Genomic DNA, 24,566 nt, shown 5'->3' on the forward strand with positions numbered 1-24,566 from the left:
AATAAAACAAAAAATGCTCATGAGTTGAAACAGGCAAAAAATGCAAAAAAAATTCCCTAACAAATATGTCTTAAAACACTCAGTTTATCATATCACTTATAAATACTAAAGCAGCTATGTTTCTGGCTTACTAGAAAAAAGATGCAATTTCATCAAAATCCTAGCCCTAGTAATAAGACTAATAAGAAGTACTGAAATTAAGTTATGTGAGCTTGGACTATATCACTACCGAATGAACAGTACCGGTAGTAAAACAGCTCTCAACATCAAGAAACCAGCAAAACAATCATGTACAGTACAGTCGGATGGTAACCAAACTTGTGTTTTTACCAATGGTCCACGATCTTAGAATAAAAAAAATGGACAAATATTACTGCATAAAGAAGACAATAATTTGGAATTAGAATCTTCGTAATTTTCAATACAAAGCAATTTACCGGTACATGTAAGAACAACAAACAAAATATATATCTGTAATTTTTTAAAAAGTTATGTAAATGGAAATCTACATTTATCATTTCAAAATTAATATTGTTCTCCCACTTTGGCGAATGACTTTCGTGTTACACGGTATATTTGAGGAGCATCGTTCCAAATCGTATTATGTCCACTGGTGGACAAAATTAAGTTTGATACATTTTCATATAGTTTCGGATGCGATCTTTCACGCTGTGAAATCTGATTGTATCAAATCGTATTCACTAACAGTGTAAATGACTGTTTAAAAGTAACGGTTGTTTCAAATCGTATTCAGTCCTTCATAGTGTTGTTTCATATCGTATTACGTCCAATATTCATGTTATACAGGGTGCGTTAGAAAGAACGGATGGATTTCACATGGCAAGAAAATTGTAAGGATTCATCAAATCAAAAATTTATTGTTATCAACATATTCACCAATACATGCAGTTTATTTATGGAAAACAACATCATCCATATGATGTCCTTGGCTTTCAATACAGGCATCGAGGTGTTTTCTGATGTTCGCCATCACTTTCACAGTCATAGCTGGTGCAATTGCCACGATTTCTTCACGAATCGCCGTCTTCAGTTCGTCCAGTATATGTGATCGATGTTTACAAACTTACGCCTTCAAATGGTCCCAAAGAAAGAAGTCGCAGGGCGCGAGATCTTACCGTAGCCTCGGACAATCTCAGTGCAATAGCATGTTTGCGGGCTGATCTTTGAGGTGGCCGGACAAAATAGTGTCTGTCTCCACATTTGCTGTTCACTCCGTATTCGTCCAGGTGATTTCTTCTTTAATTTTGAACCTGTGATACGAAATTAAGCCACCCACCGCAAAATTGTATTCCGAGTTGGAATCCTAGCGTGACATCCAATATCGAAATGAGTCCTGAGTGGCGATCACAGACTCTTCATTTTTCAAAAATGTCTCTACGATTAAAGCACATTGTACGTCAGACCAACATCATATTCTCAACTGAAACTGCATTCTCTGGCTGACCCAACAGTCGTGGTTCCCCTCACTATATCTCTCTCCTCGTTGCGTATTGATAGTTTGAAATCCATCCGTTCTTTCTGACGCACCCTTTAGAATTGGTATAAATAAAATTAATTAATTACTTTCTTATGTTGGTTATACTGAAAATCTGGCGCACTTTTCTCGACAATTCTATATATTCAATACGGACAATACAGTTCTTTACTTGTAAGCTGGTTGTATAACAGATACAGAAAATATAAACCCATATCGCTGTGATGACCCATCTCATTTTAAAAAAAGGGAAAAGAATGCGTCTTCTTCCTGAACCATCAGTCATAGCATCATTCAGCATTCTGGATGAAGAAAAGAAGACTGATGTGAATAATTTATTAAACAAATGTTTTGGGGATGATTGGAGGAGCATAGGGGATTTTGATTTCTTTGCTAGCATCATCGATGCAGGTGCTGTGGTAACTGGCAATGAGGACAATGGTAGTATGGCAACTTATGGCTGTTTAGAAGAAGGAGGAGGATTCGAGAAAATGTGAAATAGATTCAAACACCATGAAGCTAGCCAGATGGATGTTATGAACACCCTGTAGGCCTACATCAAAATTTGTTTAATATGTCGATTTTTTTTGTATTAACAAAATATTTTATTGAATAATAACGATAATAATGCTTTTTATGCATTCATTTATCTCATTAAAGAGGCTATGACACCAGGAATAGTTATGAACACCTTGTATGTCAAAATGTTTAATGTGGAAATTGTAATTTTGTATTAACAGATAATGTTTTTCTTTAATAATGACAATAATGATTGCTTCTTTTATGTATTTGTCTCATTAAGGGTTTTTGATTACGTACATTAGTACGATTATTGTATCAAAACGTGTTAAGTCCAACACATTTTCCTTCAATTTCAAGAACACAATGGAAAAGTGATTTCATTTTTTCAGGTTCCTAGATGTACGCCTCAAACATAAGAACTTCACATTTTTCATTTCGTGAAAAATTACCCAGATTAGGAGTAATCAGTTTTTCGTTGTTTCTGTAAAATTTTGTTTTGTGGACATAATATGATTTGAAACAATGCTCCTCATTTCAAACTTTCATAAAAGGTAAATGATCATGGACATAAAAAGAGACCTACATCAAAAATAGGCAGACAACTGATAATATTTTGCACTGGTGTGTACTTTGGAGTAGAATGAAGATAGGCCTGTGCATGCACGATCAGATGTCTTTCTGGCTACGTCGATATCCCGTAAACTGCGGTGTAGAACTTTAACTTTCGACAACCAAGAGTCGTCTCATTTCTTTTTTGGGGAACTGTACATTACGTGAATGGATAATATGGGACAGTAGCAAGGGAGTGGTGTTTGCCACACGAGGAAGAAAACAGGATTAACAAGATCAAAAACAACAAAGCACACTGAAGACCACTCGTGTTGAATCCAAAAATTAACATACAAGAATGGAAACTTGATCAGAAAAATTATCATACATACTTAATGAATACTAGAAATAGGTATTTGTATGAAATGTATGTGTTGAAATTTACATCAAAATGTCTCAACGATAGTAACACACAAACTAATAATAGTATGATATTGTTGACTTGTTTACTAAGCATACATTGCACCATACCTCAGACTGCTAGCAGATTTGACGTATCTAGTAATTGACGTTTTCTCTTTTCTTTCGTTCTTTCTTTTTTTTTCTTTCACAATATGTTACACACAAAATCTTAACATTTTACCTTATAAAAATTCACGTACCAAAAACATTAATAAGAAACTTGTTCAAATACACCTGTCACTGATTTCAATTCAGGCGCCATAAACACAAAATGGACATGATGAAGAGAGTCTTTCTATGATGAATTGTTCTGTGATCAGCTGTTCCATTACTGTTCATGTCGCCTCAAATTCTTGTTCATGATATAACGGACATTACATATATGAAATTCATGTTCATAATAACGATTAATCTATCAATTATAAAGTTTTAAAAATTTCCTCCAAATACAACATAAATGAAGAGGAATTCCAGTAGAATCACGAGCGACAAAGAATTTTTATAATAACATGTGTTTAAAACTTTTATGATTTTTTTTTTATATATCTGTATGTAAAATTAATATGTTAAAAGAGCTTAAAAGCATGTACTGTATAATGAAGTTTTTTTACTCCAATGGCGAGTATTGATTTTGCATCATTCACCCAAGCATACCCATCTGTGAGTGACATGCTGAAGCTGTAGTTGTTTTTTCTGCTGTAGACATTGTCCTCAGTGCACCATGGGAGGCAAACTGCATATCACCGCATGATGAAGATATTAATAGAATAATGGTGGAATGTAGAGGAGGTGAGAGTATCCCGTGAAAACTTACCATCAAGCACTGGTTTTGTCCACCACAAATTGCACTTGGAGCTGCCAGGATTTGAACCCGGGTTATCAGCGCTGTGTATAGTAAAGTATCACAGTGCAATTTCCGTCATGAGTTTTCAGAGGTATTTCGAAGTAGAAGAATAACAATTACTATGTACAGTAGGCTATACAATGACAAGCTACAAAATAAATTAGAAAATCTGGATACTGGTACTTATATGATGCTATTCACAAATGCATAATTTATTATATTCACTTACCAGAAGAGGTTTGAATTGGACTTTTTTTTTAATTGCTGATGAAAGTAATAAGCATATAATATAACAAATTTAGCAATATTACGAAGATTTGATGTATGTCGATCCCTAAGTAAAAAAATATTAAGTCAGAGGGAAAAGATATCTTACATGTTGGGGATCGTTAAAAATGACGTCACATGTGAAACAAACCAGGTCACATTTATAAGATAGGTCCCAATCATAAGCTTACAGTAGGGTGACCATTTTTAATGGGATTGTTCCTTTTTTAGCCTCTTGTACCCTGTCCCGAGAAAAGTATGCTCAGGATGCCAAATGTCCCATTTTTTTTAAATGGCATCCCGTTTCCCTAAATTATTATTGAAATATTTCTTTTTCTTTTATTTTATTTAATAATCACGTAAAACATTGATTAATTCTACACTGTTTCCATTAGATGTCACCGTAATGAATTCAATAAAGTCCATGTTAATCACGAAATGTCATTTCAAAAATGTGTCTTGCATGGACTTCTATAGTTTCCTGAAGGAAAGGCCAACATTCTGGAGCAAATTTACTCATGCTGACGAAAGTAATAAAAATATAATATAACAAATTTAGCAATATTACGAAGAATTGATGTACCGTAAAGTGGGGTGACTTTGAACGCCGAGGTGACTTTGAATAGTAATTTAGCGCCTTTCTAAATTAAATGCTGTACCCAATTGCGAAAAAACTGAACTAATTTATTGACAAATTAAACAGTTTTTTCGCAATTGGGTATAGCATTTAATTTAGAAAGGCGCTAAGTTACTGTTCAAAGTAACCTCAGCGTTCAAAGTCACCCCACTTTACGGTACGTCGATCCCTAAGTAAAAAAATATTAAGTCAGAGGGAAAAGGTATCTTACTTGTTGGGGATCGTTAAAAATGACGTCACATGTGAAACAAACCAGGTCACATTTATAAGATAAGCTTATAGTAGGGTGACCAGATATCCCATTTTTAACGGGATTGCTCCTTTTTCAGCCTCTTATACCCTCTACCGAGAAAAGTATGCTCGGGATGCCAAATGTCCCATTTTTTTTAAATGGCATCCCGTTTTCCTAAATTATTGTTGAAATATTTATTTTTCTTTTATTTTATTTAATAATCACGTAAAACACTGATTAATTCTACACTGTTTCCATTAGATGTCACCATAATGAATTCAATAAAGTCCATGTTAATCACGAAATGTAATTTCAAAAATGTGTCTTGCATGGACTTCTATAGTTTCCTGAAGGAAAGGCCAACATTCTGGAGCAAATTCACTCATCAAAGAAATGTGATGCTGATTGTACAGTTCATCTTTACGGAAAATGTTAAAATAATTAAAAGGCAATATGAGGCAAAAAATTTTGTTATAAGTACAGAATACAGTGACATGAATATGATGTAAGGTCCAATTAACCTGAAGTATTTTTAAACAGATAAGTTAACCTAATCCAGACTAGTTGCATATAAAAAATGGTTAACAATGACGTAAGCCAAGTATCCATGCTACTCTATTATGTATAATTATTAGGCCTATAGTCTAGTTATTGTAAACAGTATAGTATTTATTACTTTGAAATAAATAAAACTGGACCTTATTGCTCACTGACATATAAACACAAGTAATAATGAATGTTTAGATAAAATGTTCATGTCCCTTTTTTATTTTGGAAATCTGGTCACCCTAGCTTACAGATTATTGTACAGTACCAATAAATTTTATCCAGAACTAATGAATTCACGTAGAAGCTTCCAATTGCTTCAAAATCAGACAAAATATATAATAAGGAGATTTGCCTACAACGTATTTAACGAATAGGTGAATAACGGACTCCCTTACAAAATGTTATACCGTAATATAAACCAACAAGGAAAAGACAAATTTGCAGACTTTTTAGAGAATTGGAGAACGAAACTCTTGTGAAATCGAAATACTGTAGATCAAATAGACCTAAATTCATGAAGGATTATGATAATTAAATGTGCTTTGAGATTTTAACTCTGTTCAACATGAAATGAGATTGTTTTGGTTTTTACATAGTGTTACAGACCAGAAACACCCAATATTTTAGGGCTAGTAACAGCTCGATTATAAGAGAAGGCAAGGGAAAGATGACTTATCTGTTGGACCCAGCCCTGAAAAACAATTCTTGGCAACGAATCAAACAGGTTATCCTTCCTTGCCTGCTTGCATGATAGAATCGACACATAGCTCTCCAAAATGTTGGAAGTTTTTGCATTTATGACATGACGCAAAAACCCAAAGATCTTGCACTGCGAGGATGATGATGATGAGGTTCCAGAACAGTTTTCAGGATAGTAAACCAGTAAGTTATTGTACCGGTACCTATTATTTCACATAAAGTGCATGCTATTGCAGAAATGATGCCAAATAGATAATTACTTACACAGCTCTTCGTTTTAATTTCTAAACTAGAATAAATGACAGACATTTATAGCGAATCCTACGCAATTGAGGCATAATAAAAGTTGACAGTCTTAACAATGATAAATGTGTTAAAACTTAAATTTTTAATGGAATGATAGAATAATAGCTAACAAACTTGGAACATTTCGCAACTGTACAGTTTTATGACTTCCATCATGAATATGAATTTAAAATGTGTCAAAGCAACACAGTTTTCAATGTGTCATGTGCTGTTGATGCTGGCCATGACGGTGTAATGTTGCTCCTCAGCCATGACTCGTGCTGGGTCAGGCGACATGGGCAAGTAGTCGGGTTCTATTTTGGAAGGTGTGTCTGTCGCCCATATTGTTCGATGTGGGGGCATCCAGCCTATCAATTCTGGAGAACAAGAAGAAGCTTTCCCGCTAAATGTATTATGGCGCGTCCATGGTGCTGGTATTGGCGGCGTCCTGTAGCAATATTCTTTAGCTCCGTCTTCATGGACACTGCTAGAAAACAGAATGCAAAAGAATACTTCAGCGAGTTAAGAGTTTAGGAACTGAAACTCTGAAACGTCATAAAAAATTAAATTTAATTTATAGTTCGTAATATCTCCAATCTGACTTTTGATTACAGGACTAGTTATCTTTCGAAAAATATCATATACCGGTAGTATATTTATATTATGTAATAATTTATAAAATTCGTTTTCTTTTATTAAATGGGGTTTTATTTAAATTTAGTTTTTTTTAAGAAGTCTTGTGTTTATTAAATAATTATTGATGATTAGTTCAGTCTTTATTTTTGTCATATTTTATATTAAATATTCCCCATTAATGTATTTTTATTCATCTACAGAGGTGACAGATGGAAGTCCTTCTATACTGCTTCCATTGATTAATCTATTATGATAGCTAGACCCTTTGAGAGGAAAGAATGCGATAAAATGAAAGATCTCTACCATTGAATTCATAATTCGATTGTAGGAAGACAAAGGGGATTCCCCCGGCTTCAAAAGCATCCCCACCTCTTATTATATATAGCATACAATGCTTATACAAGCCAGGGATTATGATTATTTTCCATGACTGAGTTTCTTACAAATGTCTTTGTGGATATGTATACTTTTATATACAAAGAGTTCCTATGCAGACGTCGGCTTGATGATGGTAGTGTGGAACATCTGTCCCGAGGAAGTTAAGCTGTGGGACTGATGCCGGATGGCCTACATCGAGTCTTCGGCCCCACTTCATTTCACCCCCTTTTGATCTGATTACCTGGTTGGGTTTTTTCCGAGGTTTTCCCCAACCATAAGGCAAATGTCAGGTAATCTTTTGGCGAATCCTCGGGCCTCATCTCATCTCACTACATCTCGCCAAAATATTGTAAATTGTAGAAAATTGTAAAATATTGTAAAAATTGTAATTGTAATTATACCTAATCTTGTACAATTTTGACTTGTTTCACATCTTAAAGCTTCATTGCTAATGTAAGATCTATGGAATATAATAAATGAAATGAAAAAAAAAATGTAAGGGGTGGAGTGGGACCTGTCTGTGTAGGGAAGTGTGCGTAGACTTGTCTGTATGCTGTTGTACGACCGCTCACTGCATAACAACAAATTTTGTTAGGTGGAAGTTGCAAAGGGACAGCTCTGCATAGGAACGCTCTGTACAACAAAGTATATTATTATTATTATTATTATTATTATTATTATTATTATTACTATTACTATTATTATTATTATTATTATTATTATTATTATTATTATTATTATTATTATTATTATTATTATTATTATTATTATTATTATTATTATTATTACTACACTTTATTCAATAGCTTATTTTTTGTAGACTACAAATTTTCAGTCCTCAAACAAAAAAATAAATATCAACTACTTATATTTCCAGAGTCACACCTATTCTAAAATAATAATAAAAAAGAAAACTTCTAAAAATTATAAATACATCACCCTACGATGGATACATTACCATTGCAGAGTACAAGGCAGCGAAATAGCAAAAATTACATTAAATCTTTTTCCTAAACCAAAATTTACAGATTGCCATGATATAATCTCAATGAGATCCACAAACTGACAGTTGATACGGAATTTATTACTGTATTTCAAGGAATACTAATAATACTTGATCCATAATAGTTGGAACACAAATTACTCCTTTCTTTAATTATTACTGTTATATATATCCTTGTTCTAGCAATATACAAATTATTGTAACTGGGTCACACCCGAAAAAGCAAGATGCTTGAGGTCGGGTGTGACCAATAATGAAAACTGGTTAGAAGAAAAAAAATTAATAATAATAATAATAATAATAATAATAATAATAATAATAATAATAATAATCACTGCGGGCTAAAACAGGGAGATGCACTATCACCTTTACTTTTTAACTTTGCTCTAGAATATGCCATTAGGAAAGTTCAGGATAACAGGCAGGATTTGGAATTGAACAGGTTACATCAGCTTCTTGTCTATGCGGATGACGTATATATGTTAGGAGAAAATACACAAACGATTAGGGAAAACACGGAAATTTTACTTGAAGCAAGTAAAGCGATCGGTTTGGAAGTAAATCCTGAAAAGACAAAGTATATGATTATGTCTCGTGACCAGAATATTGTACGAAATGGAAATATAAAAATTGGAAATTTATCTTTGGAAGAGGTGGAGAAGTTCAAATATCTTGGAGCAACAGTAACAAATATAAATAATATTCGGGAGGAAATTAAACGCAGAATAAATATGGGAAATGCGTGTTATTATTCGGTTGAGTAGCTCTTATCATCCAGTCTGCTGCCCAAAAATCTGAAAGTTAGAATTTATAAAACAGTTATATTACCGGTTCTTCTGTATGGCTGTGAAACTTGGACTCTCACTCTGAGAGAGGAACATAGGTTAAGGGTATTTGAGAATAAGGTTCTTAGGAAAATATTTGGGGCTAAGCGGGATGAAGTTACAGGAGAATGGAGGAAGTTACACAACACAGAATTGCACGCATTGTATTCTTCACCTGACATAATTAGGAACATTAAATCCAGACGTTTGAGATGGGCAGGGCATGTAGCACGTATGGGCGAATCCAGAAATGCATATAGAGTGTTAGTTGGGAGACTGGAGGGAAAAAGACCTTTAGGGAGGCCGAGACGTAGATGGGAGGATAATATTAAAATGGATTTGAGGGAGGTGGGGTATGATGATAGAGACTGGATTAATCTTGCACAGGATAGGGACTGCTGGCGGGCTTATGTGAGGGCGGCAATGAACCTCCGGGTTCCTTAAGAGCCATTTGTAAGTAAGTAAGTAATAATAATAATAATAATAATCACAACTGTGATTAAACTGTTAAATATAATTACACATAAAGTTTAAAAAGAATAAGAAAAAAAAAACAAAAACAAACAAATGGTACCATAGCCTATACATAAACATACTAAGTTAAGAATACAACATTGTTAAAGTGACAAAAAAATAATAATAAAAAAATAAATTTTATTATTATTATTATTATTATTATTATTATTATTATTATTATTATTATTATTATTATTATTATTATTATTATTATTATTATTATTTAATTCACAATTAAATTTTTCTTCACCAACTATTTCAAAGCTGTGCATGAACCAGCAATGTTATATTTTGAATTTTTTACACTTTCTTCAAAGATCAGCTGAGATTAAATGGTGCAAAAATGAAGAATTAATTGTAGCCTATGCATTAATACTAATACGTATGGGGACAAGGAAAGTTGGTTGTTCTTCTTGATTAAGTTCTGTCTACCCAAATGTCCTCACAAATTAAAAATCCTGATGTTTATACTGTCATCATTAACAACTGTATAATGTAGGTATTCTTTGAAGTCCTGTGTTCAACTCCCTATGACAATGTTATTCTTCAAAACATGAGGTACCTGTCAGAAAAGTGATGTCTCAGCTTCCGTGGTGGCAGTGGTGGGGGCAAGTCTTCTTTGTCTTCCAGTGATCCCGTTTGCATCATCAAACATGCGGGATTTTCATAATGATTGGTGATGCTTCTCCTGCTCTCTGAGTCGGAGATTTCCTCGTATATGCCGGATGCTACAGACACACACGACTCCCTTCTCAAAGAGAAAGAGTTGTCGGTTGTATCATCATCGCAGTCATCACTGTCCACACTGCCAACCTGCTGGTACTCGTGGAGCGACTCCGTGTCAGCCTCACTGCAGGCCGGCGTGGAGAACAAGAGACCCAAGCCAGCTGATATCAGGCTGTTGGCAACCTGTGCACAAATTCAATATGATATCAGGTGGCTATGATAAATGTTTATTGATGAGTTACTGTACTGTTCGTGCTATTAGCAGGGTCCAGATTTTTATGACCTAAATTTCCTGTTCACTGACACTAAAAATTCTTAAAAACACTTAAAATATAATATAATTCCGATAATTTTTATAAATAGTTAGTTCATATGTTTCTGCCATAGTAAGAGAAGTTGTAGTTAATGCAATTAGAAAGAGTATATGAATATGTTAATTTTGTTTCTATATATTCAGGGTCTATTTTTTTTTAATCATTAATCTAACATGGAACAGAGCAAAACAGGCTGCAATAAAAGGAAATACTACTGCTATTAATAATAATAGTAATAATAATAATAATCAGATAGAAACTGACCTATACGGACTCTGCTGTATGTTTCACTGAGACACATTTTAATTAATCGAACTAGTTTCTTGGGAATACCAAATTCAATAAGAATATCATATAATACTTCCCTCTTAACCGAGTCATAAGCCTTTTTGAAATCTATGAATAACTGATGTACAGTACCCTTATACTCCCATTTTTTCTCCATTATCTGTCGAATACAAAAAATCTGATCAATAGTCGATCTATTATGCCGAAAACCGCACTGATGATCCCCAATAATTTCATCTACGTACGGAGTTAATCTTCTCAAAAGAATATTGGACAAAATTTTGTACGACGTCAACAAAAGTGATATTCCTCGAAAGTTACCACAGTTGGTTTTGTCCCCCTTTTTAAAAATAGGTACAATTATGGACTCCTTCCATTGTTCTGGTACAATTTCCTTTTCCCAAATAGCAAGTACAAGTTTACAAATTTCGCTATATAATGCACTCCCACCCTCTTGTATTAATTCTGCTGGAATTTGATCGATATCACCTTTACTTTTTAACTTTGCTCTAGAATATGCCATTAGGAAAGTTCAGGATAACAGGCAGGGTTTGGAATTGAACGGGTTACATCAGCTTCTTGTCTATGCGGATGACGTGAATATGTTAGGAGAAAATACACAAACGATTAGGGAAAACACGGAAATTTTACTTGAAGCAAGTAAAGCGATCGGTTTGGAAGTAAATCCCGAAAAGACATAGTATATGATTATGTCTCGTGACCAGAATATTGTACGAAATGGAAATATAAAAATTGGAGATTTATCCTTCGAAGAGGTGGAAAAATTCAAATATCTTGGAGCAACAGTAACAAATATAAATGACACTCGGGAGGAAATTAAACGCAGAATAAATATGGGAAATGTATGTTATTATTCGGTTGAGAAGCTCTTATCATCCAGTCTGCTGTCCAAAAATCTGAAAGTTAGAATTTATAAAACAGTTATATTACCGGTTCTTCTGTATGATTGTGAAACTTGGACTCTCACTCTGAGAGAGGAACATAGGTTCAGGGTGTTTGAGAATAAGGTGCTAAGGAAAATATTTGGGGCTAAGCGGGATGAAGTTACAGGAGAATGGAGAAAGTTACACAACACAGAACTGCACGCATTGTATTCTTCATCTGACATAATTAGGAACATTAAATCCAGACGTTTGAGATGGGCAGGGCATGTAGCACAATGGGCGAATCCAGAAATGCATATAGAGTGTTAGTTGGGAGACCGGAGGGAAAAAGACCTTTAGGGAGGCCGAGACGTAGATGGGAGGATAATATTAAAATGGATTTGAGGGAGGTGGGGTATGATGATAGAGACTGGATTAATCTTGCACAGGATAGGGACTGCTGGCGGGCTTATGTGAGGGCGGCAATGAACCTTCGGGTTCCTTAAAAGCCATTTGTAAGTAATAATAATAATAATAATAATAATAATAATAATAATAATAATAATAATAATAATAATAATAGCTATAATATCACTGTTTCATATCATATGTTTTTATGTAATTTTCCTTTTTATTTGTCTTTTCTGTGTATTGTATATAATATGTCTATGTCGTATGTGTTGAACATGCACTAGTATGTCATGTCTATTTCATTCATTTTTATGTCATATACGTCCTTATAAGTAATATGTATATTTCTACGAAATGCTCACTTACTTTTTTTATTTTTTATTTTTTTAAGTAACAAGTCTGTGTGTGATATGTCCTGGGAAAGTACTGTATGTAATATGTCTGCATTTCATATATTGTGTATCTATTTCTATATATATTATATCTATTTTATCTTATATCTTTGTATTTGTATAATATACGAGGCCTGTCTAAAAAGTATCCGACCTTTAGCCAGAAAAAATATTTCAAATACCTGACGAGGTTGGGACCCTAATCCCCTTCAAAGTAGGCCCCTTGTGCTTGCACACACTTAGCCCACCGATCCTTCCACTGCCGGAAACACCTCTGGAAGTCTTCTTTTGGAATGGTGTTCAGCTCTGTCGTCGCGTTCCGCATTATCTCTTCTCTACTCTCAAAACGGGATCCTTTCAGTGGTGTCTTCAATTTTGGAAACAACCAGAAGTCGCAAGGAACCAGGTCTGGAGAGTAGGGAGGTTGGCGAACGGTTGTAATTCCATGTTTGGCCAAGAAAGTGTGGATCAATTGGGATGAATGTGCGGGGGCATTGTCGTGATGCAAATGCCAGTTGTTCGCCGTCCACATGTCTGGTCTTTTGCGCTGAACTGCATCACGGAGTCGCCGGAGAACATCGTGATAGTACTCCTTTGTCACCGTTTGTCCTTCCGGTGCGTATTCGTGATGCACAATTCCACGGACATCAAAGAAAACAGTCAGCATCACCTTGATTTTGCTTCGCACCTGCCGCGCTTTCTTCGGCCTTGGAGACTCGGGATGCTTCCATTGCGACGACTGTCTTTTTGTTTCTGGGTCGTACCCGTACACCCATGACTCATATCCAGTTATCACGGTGTTCAGAAACCCAGGATCAGTGTTGGCGGTGTCCAAAAGGTCCTGTGCAACGTCACGACGGAGGTCTTTTTGTTCCGGGGACAACAACTTGGGCACGAATTTCGCAGCCACTTGGTTCATGTTCAAATCATCACGCAAAATTGCATGTGCAGAATCTTTACTCACTCCAACCTCTTCGGCAATCTCCTGCACAGTCAAACGATGATCTGCCATCACCAAATTTCGCACCCTCTCAACAACAGCTGCACTCCGAGCAGTTTGGGGCCTGCCACAACGCTGCTCACTCTCCGCTGATGTGCGGCCATCTTTGAACCGGTTGAACCACTCCTTAATTTGTGTTACACCCATCGCATCTTCCCCAAACACCTGCTGAATCTTACGAATTGTTTGACTTTGAGAATCACCAAGCTTTTGACAAAATTTGATGCAGTATCTTTGCTCAATTCGTTCAGTCATCTTGCGAGAAAACTAAATCCGACAAACACTTAGAACAGCACCTTACTTGGCGACCACCAGCCAGTGACTGGCACAAGCGAATGCGGTGAAAAATTCAAGCATGCGCATTATGGTTCCTCCTTCCACTGTGCACAGTGGCGCCGCCTTAGAATCACTACTTTGCGCGGGAAAATTTAAGGTCGGATACATTTTAGACAGGCCTCGTAAATATGGTTTTTATTGTCATACACATTTAATGTAATATGTGTATTTTATGTCATAATTATATATATATATATATATATATATATATATATATATATATATATATATATATACTTTATGTAACTATTTGTACAGGACTATAATATGTATGACTTAATTACAGCCCTAATATACCTTCGGGTAAAATAGGGTTCTATAAACTTGGAAATTCAATAAAAATAATAATAATAATAATAATAATAATAATAATAATAATAATACATTTTTATTGGTAACAACTGTTTACTCATTGCAGTAGTGAGGATTTACATAATGCAGTAAAATCCTGAAATGTAACTAATGGGTATATGTTTACAATATTTTAATTGACACTTTCACAAACAGTGACTTTAATATTTACAATATTTTGACACGTCAGTCGTCAGTTGCATGTTTGCTATTTTCAACTAACACATAAAATCACTGAGTTCACTATTTATAATATTTAATATCCTACCAGAAACCTTTCTGCATATGCGTGTAGAACGGCATGCCAGCAAGCTCCACTTAAGATTGGAAGATCACATAATACTGGGACAAGTCTACCTTGATTACCGTGACTACTTTACCATAATATAGAAAGAAAGTTGGAAAAGCTGATCAGTGTTGCCACGTCTAGTCTTGTTACTCAGGCAACAAATTTGCAATACTTTTTATTTAATTTACATTAAAACCATCCATTCTATCGAAATACGACAAAGGAAAAAAAAATTCTTTGTTACATTCTTTATGGCGTCGGGATGTGGCGACCCCATCGCCCAGTGGAACTTCCCACTGCAAGCAGCCACCCGAGTATTGGCGGGAAAACCATAGCAATAGAGTTTAAGAGGAAATGCCCAAACTCCGCCTCATATCAGAGGATTTCTGTTAACATTGGTTTTTGTTCTTGGAGGTACACCAACGTCGAGTAGGTGTTACCAAGAAATACCAAGTTAAGAAATAATGGACTGATCATATGTCAAAAAACCAAAACCTATCAAAGGGAAAGGTGAAACCTGATGCCTAAAAACGAGGCCCCTCGACTAAAGTATGGAACCCCGACAGAAGAATCCCTGGCCCTCCTAGTTGGGGGTTGGGCATAGGATTGGCAATCTCACCCCGGAAAACTTTATTGTTGAGAAGCCCAAATAAAATTATGCTGTTCGGATTAAATTATGGCGATCTAAAGCGCAGGAAATAGGGATGCCTGGAAATCAGTTTCGAGAGAGGCTGTGGCCCGCTTTGGGCTGTTAAGCCAATGATGATAAAGAATGTAAATTCTTTATTGGTATTAACAGAAATCAAGATCCTATGAATAGTAATTATTCACAACGACGACCTTAAAGTTTTCTAACAAAACATTTTTTATACAAATCTGGCTTTCAGGTAGTAGCTCCTGTAAAGCAGGTTTCAATAATTTCAAGGAAAAATTGTTCCGGGGGCGGGTATCGATCCCGGGACCCTTCGCTTAGCACGCGAACGCTCTGAAAGCCAGATTTGTATAATACATTCGTTACTGGAGGTATGTTAACAGAGAGCCACAATTTAAGTCACACAGTATTTGTGTGCACTCATAAGTTGAGTTCTGATGTCTTGTCAGCTCATGTGAGTTGTGTGGATATAAAGGGAAAAATTGTAACGGTGTCGTATATAGTTCCTGGGGTAGCTCAGTCAGTAGAGCATTCACGCACTAAGCGAAGGGTCCCGGGATCGATACCCGGCCCCGGAACAATTTTTCCTTAAAATTATTCAAAACATTTTTTATTTCTAAAACTATAAACTTCCCACCGATATGGTATTAGACTTTTTTGTTATACTTCGTAGGCCCAATTTGCTCTGCAAAGCTGCAGGGTTATTTCACTTCCACTCTATATATTTGAATATAGTAGTTTTAACTGTACTGTGTAAATGGCAGCTTCAGCCAGTAAGACAATTTAATACAGTACTTTCAGAACTTACCTATAGGCAGCAGCACTATTTTAAGTGAATCAACTGTTTGGTAGTGTGAAAAATATTCTGGAAACTTCCATATGTTGAAACGGTATTTTAAGCAGTAAAAATTTGCTATGTACCAAGAAAATTGGTAAATATGATTGGCAAAATAATTTAAGTTTCAAATGTAATACATTATTTGTCATATTGATTATATTTTGAAAAATAAGAAAGACTGACCACATATAGATGTGCAGGAACTAGGCTACATACAAATTATTGAGAGAAGGAACTAAACCAATGCTTAAATGACATCAGGAAGGGTGTGAAAACACAGAGGGCAGCAGCTGCATATTACGGTATTCCATGTAGCACCATAAAAAATAAACTCAAAGGTAATCTTAATGCAAAACCAGGCCGACAAACAATATTCACAAATGAAGAAGAGAATGTATTTGAAAAACATCTCGAAAAGATGGTAGAATTTGAATTTCCAATGGGCGAACAAGATCTACGAATGACAATAAAGAGCTCTCTTAACAAAACAAAATGCACAATGACGAATTTCAGGAACAATATGCCTAGTTACAAGTGAGTAAAACTTTTTCTAAAACGTCATTCTAACTTGACAGTCAGGTTATGCAGCAATATTATACAGGATCGTCCAACCATTGACGAGGAGGAATTATCACTGAATACAATAAGAGCTTATAATATAAAATACATAATTTCCATTACCGGTATAACCTCTAATTTTCGTGCTTTCCTATCAAAATATGCACTGTTTCTAATTAAATTGTTATGTGAGTATCATTTCAGTGCATTTTATAATATCAGTTGGATAAACCAGCGCTCATTTTGGAGTTAGAGTGACCCAAGATGATCCTAAATACAGTATGCTATGCAAGTTTGGAAGTTGGGGCAGAGTTACCCATGTCAAAGTAACATTCGTTCAATATTAAAAAAAATTATGAACTCAGATAAACATAAAGCAAATTTTTGCAATGCTTTAGGAGCCAGACCTCTGGAAAAAGAACTAAGGAAGATACTAGTGAAGTGCTTTGTACGGAGTGTGACATTGTATGGGGCAGAATTATGAACATTACGACAAAGTGAAGAGAAGCAAATAGAAGCATTTGAAACGTAGAAAGAAGAATGAAACTGTGACGTGGACAGGCAGAATAAGAAATGAAGCTGTGCTGGAAAGAGTTGGTGAAGAAATAATAATGCTGAAACTGATCAGGAAGAGGAAAAGAAAGTGGTTGGGTCACTGGCTGAGAAGAAACTGTCTACTGAAGAATGCATTGGAAAGAATGGTGAACGGAATAAGAGTTCGGGGCAGAAGAAGATATCAGATGATAGACAACATTAAGATATAGGGATCATATGAGGAGACAAAAAGGAAGATAGAAAATAGGAAAGATTGGGGAAAGTTGGGTTTGCAGTGAAAGACCTGCCCTTGGGCAGAACACTGAATGAATGAATGAATGAATGAATGAAAAAAAAAATGTTATGTTTTATTTAACGACGCTCGCAACTGCAGAGGTTATATCAGCATTGCCGGATGTGCTGGAATTTTGTCTTGCAGGAGTTCTTTTACATGCCAGTAAATCTACTGACATGAGCCTGTCGCATTTAAGCACACTTAAATGCCATCGACCTGGCCCAGGATCGAACCCGCTACCTTGGGCATAGAAGGCCAGCACTATACCAACTCGCCAACCAGGTTGACGAATGAATGAATGAATACTGTATTATACTGTTGTACTTCTACCATAAATATGTTTATGTTAACTTGCTGTTTAGTTTTTTTTTGAGCTTATATTTTTCTGTAATTCATTATATTCCTTGCACGCCAAGTAAAAAAATGATCTAAGTCCAAATTTTGTTGTTCCTGGATTGTTTTATATTTACCGGATCTTCTACTCTATGACAAAATATTATCCATTTTGAATCTTGCGTACACTACTTTTAACACTTGAATATAAGTAATTGATTAACTAGCGGACTTACTCATGTTAATTATGTAAGTTCGTGCGGCTTACAGCTGTTTCGGTGCTTCATCACACCATCCTCAGAGCCTACTAGATCTCGGGGTCATCTCGAATTTCTCTGCCGGTTATGTGGGTGCGTTTGATTGTTGAAAGGTGTTGAAAAGTGGAGTCAAATAGTGTGTGTGTACTGAAATTGATCTGTGTGTTGAGAATTTGATCAGGGTATGTTTTAGTGTGTTTCTATATATTTCGTATTGTTCTAGTGTGTTGAGTTTTTGGTTCTTGGGTTGTATGTGTAGGATTTCCATGTCCGCATTTATGTTATTGTATGTATGGTTGGCATTGGTTATATGATCGGCGTATGTAGATGTGTTGTATCCTTTGGTTATTGCTTTAATGTGTTCTTTGTAGCGTGTTTGGAATGATCTGCCTGTCTGTCCTATGTAGAACTTGTCGCAACTATTACATGTGAGTTTGTATACACCTGTGTGGTCGTATTTATTTGTTTGTGTTTTTTGTGTGTGTTGAGGTGTCTTTGTAGTGTGTTTTCTGTTCTGTATGCCATGTTGTATTTCTGTTTTCTGAATGAAGATGCGATCTTATGTGTGCTTTTGTTTTGAAACAGCTGTAAGCCGCACAAACTTACATAATTAACACGAGTAAGTCCGCTAGTTAATCAATTACAAAATATTAGTTAACTGTCCAATTTTGTGAACATAATAATAATGTAGTTAATCTAAATAATAGTGTAGTTAAACTAAGTGATCATTTTTGTAGATACAATGTACCACTCCTTAGCCATAGAACAGTGTACCTTGTCACCAACAATCTGCACATAGTCGTCTGACGAGCCGCTGTGTGACTTCTCGAGGATGCCGTTGTGTCGCATGAAGTGTTGATGCTGCCGTGGACTGCCAGAGCCCGAGTTGTACTCCCTATTCGAGAAGCAATGCAGGTCGCTCTCACTGCGGCTGAGGCGTCGGGCCCAGCGACGGAGGGGTGGTGGTGAGGGCAGAGGTGAAGACAGAAGACGTCGCACACGGCCGCTTGTGAGCAGCTTGTCCAACAACTCGGGAGCTCGGAGGGAGAACAAGTGCAACTGGCCGGCCCCCGCACAGTAGTCACTGCAACAAGAGCAAAACAGTTCCTGATTTCACTCATAATTCTGTTGGTCACGATTTCTCCGGGAAAAAACAAACACGATCTATGCTCCTTTGTCAAGCATTATATTATGGAAGAAGAGAATTCAAGAGGAAATGGTAAACACTGTATATGTACACGATAATCCATGTTGAATCTTTCGTACATTACTTTTAACACTTGAATATAAATAATTGATTAAATGGCGATCTTACTCGTGTTAAATATGTAAGCATGTGTGGCTTACAGCTGTTTCGGTGTTGCTTGACACCATCCTCAGGGCCTACTAGATCTCGGAGCTATCTCAACTTCGCTGCCTGTTGTGTGGGTGCGTTCGTGTGATGAAGAGTTGTGTCAAATAGTGTGTGTGTTCTGAAATTGATCTGTGTGTTGAGAATTTGATTAGGGTGTGTTTTAGTGTGTGTATGTGTGTGTATATTTCATATTGTTCTAGTGTGTTGAGTTTTTGGTTTTTGGGTTGTATGTGTAGGATTTCCGTGTCTGTATTTATGTTATTGTATGTGTGGTTAGCATTAGTTATATGTTCGGCATATGCAGATGTATTGTGTCCTCTGGTTATTGCTTTAATGTGTTCTTTGTATCGAGTTTGGAATGATCTGCCTGTCTGTCCAATGTAGAAACTGTCGCAACTATTGCATGTGAGTTTGTATACACCTGTGTGGTTGTATTTATTTGTTTGTGTGTTGAGATGTCTTTGTAGTGTGTTTTCTGTTCTGTATGCTATGTTGTATTTCTGTTTTCTGAGTGAGGATGCGATCTTGTGTGTGTTTTTGTTTTCGTATGTTAGTGTGATGTATTTCTTGTGTTCTTGTGTTTGTGTTGTGTTTTGTGTGTTTTTGTGTTTGTTGAGTTTTTGCTTTGTCTTCCTTATGATGTTGTCTATTATGTTTGGGTTGTAACCATTTTCTTGTGCTATGTATTTGATTGTCAAATTCTCAACACACAGATCAATTTCAGAACACACACACTATTTGTCACAACTCTTCATCACACGAACGCACCCACACAACAGGCAGCGAAGTTGAGATAGCGCCGAGATCTAGTAGGCTCTGAGGATGGTGTGAAGCAACACCGAAACAGCTGTAAGCCACACATGCTTACATAATTAACATGAATAAGATCGCCATTTAATCAATTATTTACAAGATAAAATAGGCAGATACACTGCAAGCCATAAATTGTTTTTCTGTTACCAGGCATACTGAAACCTTTTTCTAAAACTCGAGTTTCTGAAGCATCATAGTATTGTTATTTCATGTTTAGTACAATGAGAAAGTAAAAACACAGATATAAAGCAAATAATTCGCCATACATATAATTTCATTATTCAATTAAAACGCAAATAACAGAATAGGTTTGTGAGTTTTTCTGGTTAATGGTGAGAAGCGAAAAAAACAGTGTGATGAAAATCTTAAAGTGTTTAAAGTAACAATTAATTTTCTTTCCCCTAAGGCATACAACTTTGTTAGAGAAGAATTTGATGCCTGTCTTCCTCATCCTGGGACTGTATATAAATGGTACAGTATCGTAAATGCAGTTGATTGTAGACCTACAGATAAAAGAGATATTCATATATGCTGAGCAGAATATAAATAAAAATGTTAATATTACGAATAATTGTGGTTTTTAATATGTTTATTGGGTTCTATGTTGTAGTCTGTAGTTCGATTCTTATAAATCATCCAATTTCTTAATAAAAGTATAGCAGTAAATCCAACCAAGAATCAACAGTTTAATAATACTAAAAAAAAAGGTACTGATACATAAGTAGGTTACATAATTTCGTGGTGCAAAACATGGATTAATGAAGCTGAACTTTAGTTTGTTTTCTTTTAGAAGTTAAATTTTGATTGTTACTCCATTACCATGAAAAGAAAAATATTTATGTTGCACAAAAACTGCAATAAGTGTATTTATGCTGGACTGGTTGTATCAAGATGGTGGTATGCGCATTGGTGCTGTCTAATGTTGTGTAGTACGGATGGGCTACTTTATTCTATTCTGTACTCTTTGCTCAAGACAGTTATCTGTAAGTGTGAATAATACAGATTTTGGTAAGAGCGCTGGTACATTCAACCAGAGGTCCCGGGATCGATACCCGGCCCCGGAACAATTTTTCCCTTGAAATTATTCAAATCTGCTTTACAGGGAGCTTCACCTGAAAGACTAGATTTGTATAATATATATGTCACTGTGTACGTTAACAGAAAACCACAATTCCAAGTCACACAGAGATTGTGTGCACTCGATGTGGGTCTCTGGCGTTTCGTCAGCCCACGCGAGTTGTGTGGATATAAAGGGAAAAGTTGAGACGGTGTCGGGTGGAGTTTCCAGGTAGCTCAGTTGGTAAGAGCGCTGGTACGTTCAACCAGAGGTCCCGGGATCGATACCCGGCCCCGGAACAATTTTTCCCTTGAAATTATTAAAATATGCTTTACAGGGAGCTCCACCTGAAAGACTAGATTTGTATGATATATACGTCACTGTGTACGTTAACAGAAAACCACAATTCCAAGTCACACAGAGATTGTGTGCACTCGATGTGGGTCTCTGGCGTTTCGTCAGCCCACGCGAGTTGTGTGGATATAAAGGGAAAAGTTGAGACGGTGTCGGGTGAAGTTCCCGGGTAGCTCAGTTGGTAAGAGCGCTGGTACGTTCAACCAGAGGTCCCGGGATTGATACCCGGCCCCGGAACAATTTTTCCCTTGAAATTATTCAAATCTGCTTTACAGGGAGCTCCACCTGAAAGACTAGATTTGTATAATACAGATTTTGTTTTAGTCATCTCTGATGATTACCCGCTAGTGTGGATAATGCAGATTTTGTTGTGGTCATCTTTGACGCCAGTAGCTGCGAGGTGGAACTGATGCAGATGCTGCCACTTCCAGGTACACAGAATATGTCCGCTGTGAGGATCATGCAACGTCAGGCGATGTGTCCCCACAACCAGGTTCCCGTATATGCCTGTCAGTCCAGCGACTCGCGAGTGAGCGTTGTCGATGAAAGACACAGGGAAGCCACACTCCTCTGCAAACAGAATGAAAGATCATTAGTGTCCATTCTGCTGTTGCTGTACTATGTATCGGCGGATCCTCATCCAAGCAGATCTTGAAGTTTTCTTTTGACTATAGAGTGCTTCACTTTTTTTTTTCTATGATTTTGGTGTACACAGATAGATTGGTTTTTATATACGGGCTATTCCATCTCAATTCGACCGAAATTTAGAGAAAATTGACCTTGCAATTTCTAAATACAATGAAACCTTTTCTGTCCGTTGACAACTGTGATACAATGCTTTGTGCAAAGTTTGAGGCATCAGAACTTCATAGTGTTTAAATTTAAAATATTTAAATTTATCATATTTTCATAAAGTTAGCAACTTTAAACTGTTGTGGCTCCGAAACCCTTTCACCCAATGATCAAAATCATGATTTATTTTGATGCTGAGAAATTAAAGTTTATATTGACATGTAAACAGTTTTTCTTACTTTTTGTGGAAATGGAGAAATTTAGATATTTCTTCATTAAGACGCCTTTGCCCACGAAAAAAAATATATTTAAAATATATGGTTAGATTCCGCATTGAAAGTACAAATAAACACATATTTTTTACTGGTGCACCGTTGATAAGAAAGTATTGAAAATATCAAATAGAGAAAATAAATAGTACGCGCGTGAACTAACCAGCTGACTGTGAGGCGGAAGCTAGCCTAGGCAAGCAAGGCCAGGAGACATAAACACGTGATGTTTCGTCTAGTAGCGCATAGCTGGGCTAGCTTTATCACAAGTTTTCATAAACACAGGAGTAAAATGACGCCCAGTGCTCGCTTATCTTCAGCTCTCGGCCAGTGCGTGCACGCCGTTCAAGTCTAAGCATGTGAAAATAATTTATTTAATACCCTCGAAACTTATTGCCGAGGCACTAAGCAAACAATGCCGAATCCCTCTTAATAATGCAAGGTTTTTTCTCAATATTTTTTTTTGTATTTAGTATTAGTATTTATTTATTTAACCTGGTAGAGATAAGGCCGTCAGGCCTTCTCTGCCCCTCTACCAGGAGATTCCAACTACAATATCAACAATAAAATTACAATTAAGTTAGTATTAAATTTACAATTACAATTACATATAATATTACAATTAGTATTAAATTTACAATTACAATAAAATCAAAGTACGAAAAGATTACCTGAATAATTAAAGCTAGATAATTTATCATAGAGAAACAAAGAATATTTTATATTTACTGAATTACAAATTAAATCTAGAATAACAAAATTGTATAGTGATGAAATTACTGAATATTGAAATATTTTGTGATAGATTAAAGAAACTATTTACAAGTAATCAATTACTGACCAAGAGCCTAGTAAGTTTTCGTTTGAATTCAATTTTATTTCGACAGTCCCTGATGCTAGCAGGTAGCGAATTCCAGAGTCTTGGCAGGGCTATTGTGAAAGAAGATGAGTATGAGGAGGTGCGATGGGATTTACATTTTTACAAATGGGCAAAAAGCCTAAAAGTAAGTAAAATGAGATTATCTGCCTCTCTGTATACAATAAAAATAAGGATTACTTCTTAACATAACCTACCAAATGTCAGCTTCCAAATGAGCTCTCGTTCAATGTTCTGCAGTAAATGGTTCCAGAGTTCTGAGCGCTGAAAAAGGCTTGTTTTTATAAAATACGCTCAATAGTACGAAAACCGTTTGACTTTCGATAGTATATTTTTGAAAATGCACTCTCCTCAGCACCTTGTATAAGTAGGGAAAAAATTATAGTATAAAAAATGCGAGGTTTTTTACTGATCGATTTCATATGGAATAGCCCATACGACTTGCAATTCGTTATTCGGTATCCTGGCCATATTTTTCATTATGTTTCATGCACATTTTTTCTGAATGAATTGACTAATAGATACTGACAATGAGTAGTCATAGTAGCTAGTAGTGGTAGTAGTAGTTGGTAACAGTAGTAGGAGAAGTATTTTATTTAACAAGGATTTCAGTCCACCACTGTGGAGTAATGGTTAGGAAGCCTGACTGTTAAACGAGTGGGACCAAGTTTAAATCCTGGTTGGAACAAGTTAT

At 35.9% G+C, this 24,566-nt stretch overlaps 1 protein-coding gene across 5 annotated transcripts in view; it reads right to left on the minus strand.

Annotated features, from left to right (window-relative positions):
* Positions 1-2,878: 2,878 nt before the first annotated feature.
* Positions 2,879-24,566, minus strand: part of LOC138712435 (uncharacterized) — a 181,000-nt gene continuing 159,312 nt past the window's right edge. For 4 of the 5 annotated variants that reach the window (XM_069844252.1, XM_069844253.1, XM_069844250.1 and 1 more), the window contains 4 exons: positions 22,276-22,504; positions 19,131-19,440; positions 10,461-10,807; positions 2,879-7,028 (listed from right to left, as the gene is read on the minus strand). In XM_069844252.1, the coding sequence (XP_069700353.1) occupies positions 6,764-7,028; positions 10,461-10,807; positions 19,131-19,440; positions 22,276-22,504 (1,151 nt within the window). In that variant the 3' untranslated portion in view covers positions 2,879-6,763. The remainder of the gene's footprint in view (positions 7,029-10,460; positions 10,808-19,130; positions 19,441-22,275; positions 22,505-24,566) is intronic. The other variant, XM_069844254.1, reaches the window with a different exon arrangement.

The sequence above is a fragment of the Periplaneta americana genome, chromosome 13 (genome assembly GCF_040183065.1).
Source record: "Periplaneta americana isolate PAMFEO1 chromosome 13, P.americana_PAMFEO1_priV1, whole genome shotgun sequence".
NCBI lineage: Eukaryota > Metazoa > Arthropoda > Insecta > Blattodea > Blattidae > Periplaneta > Periplaneta americana.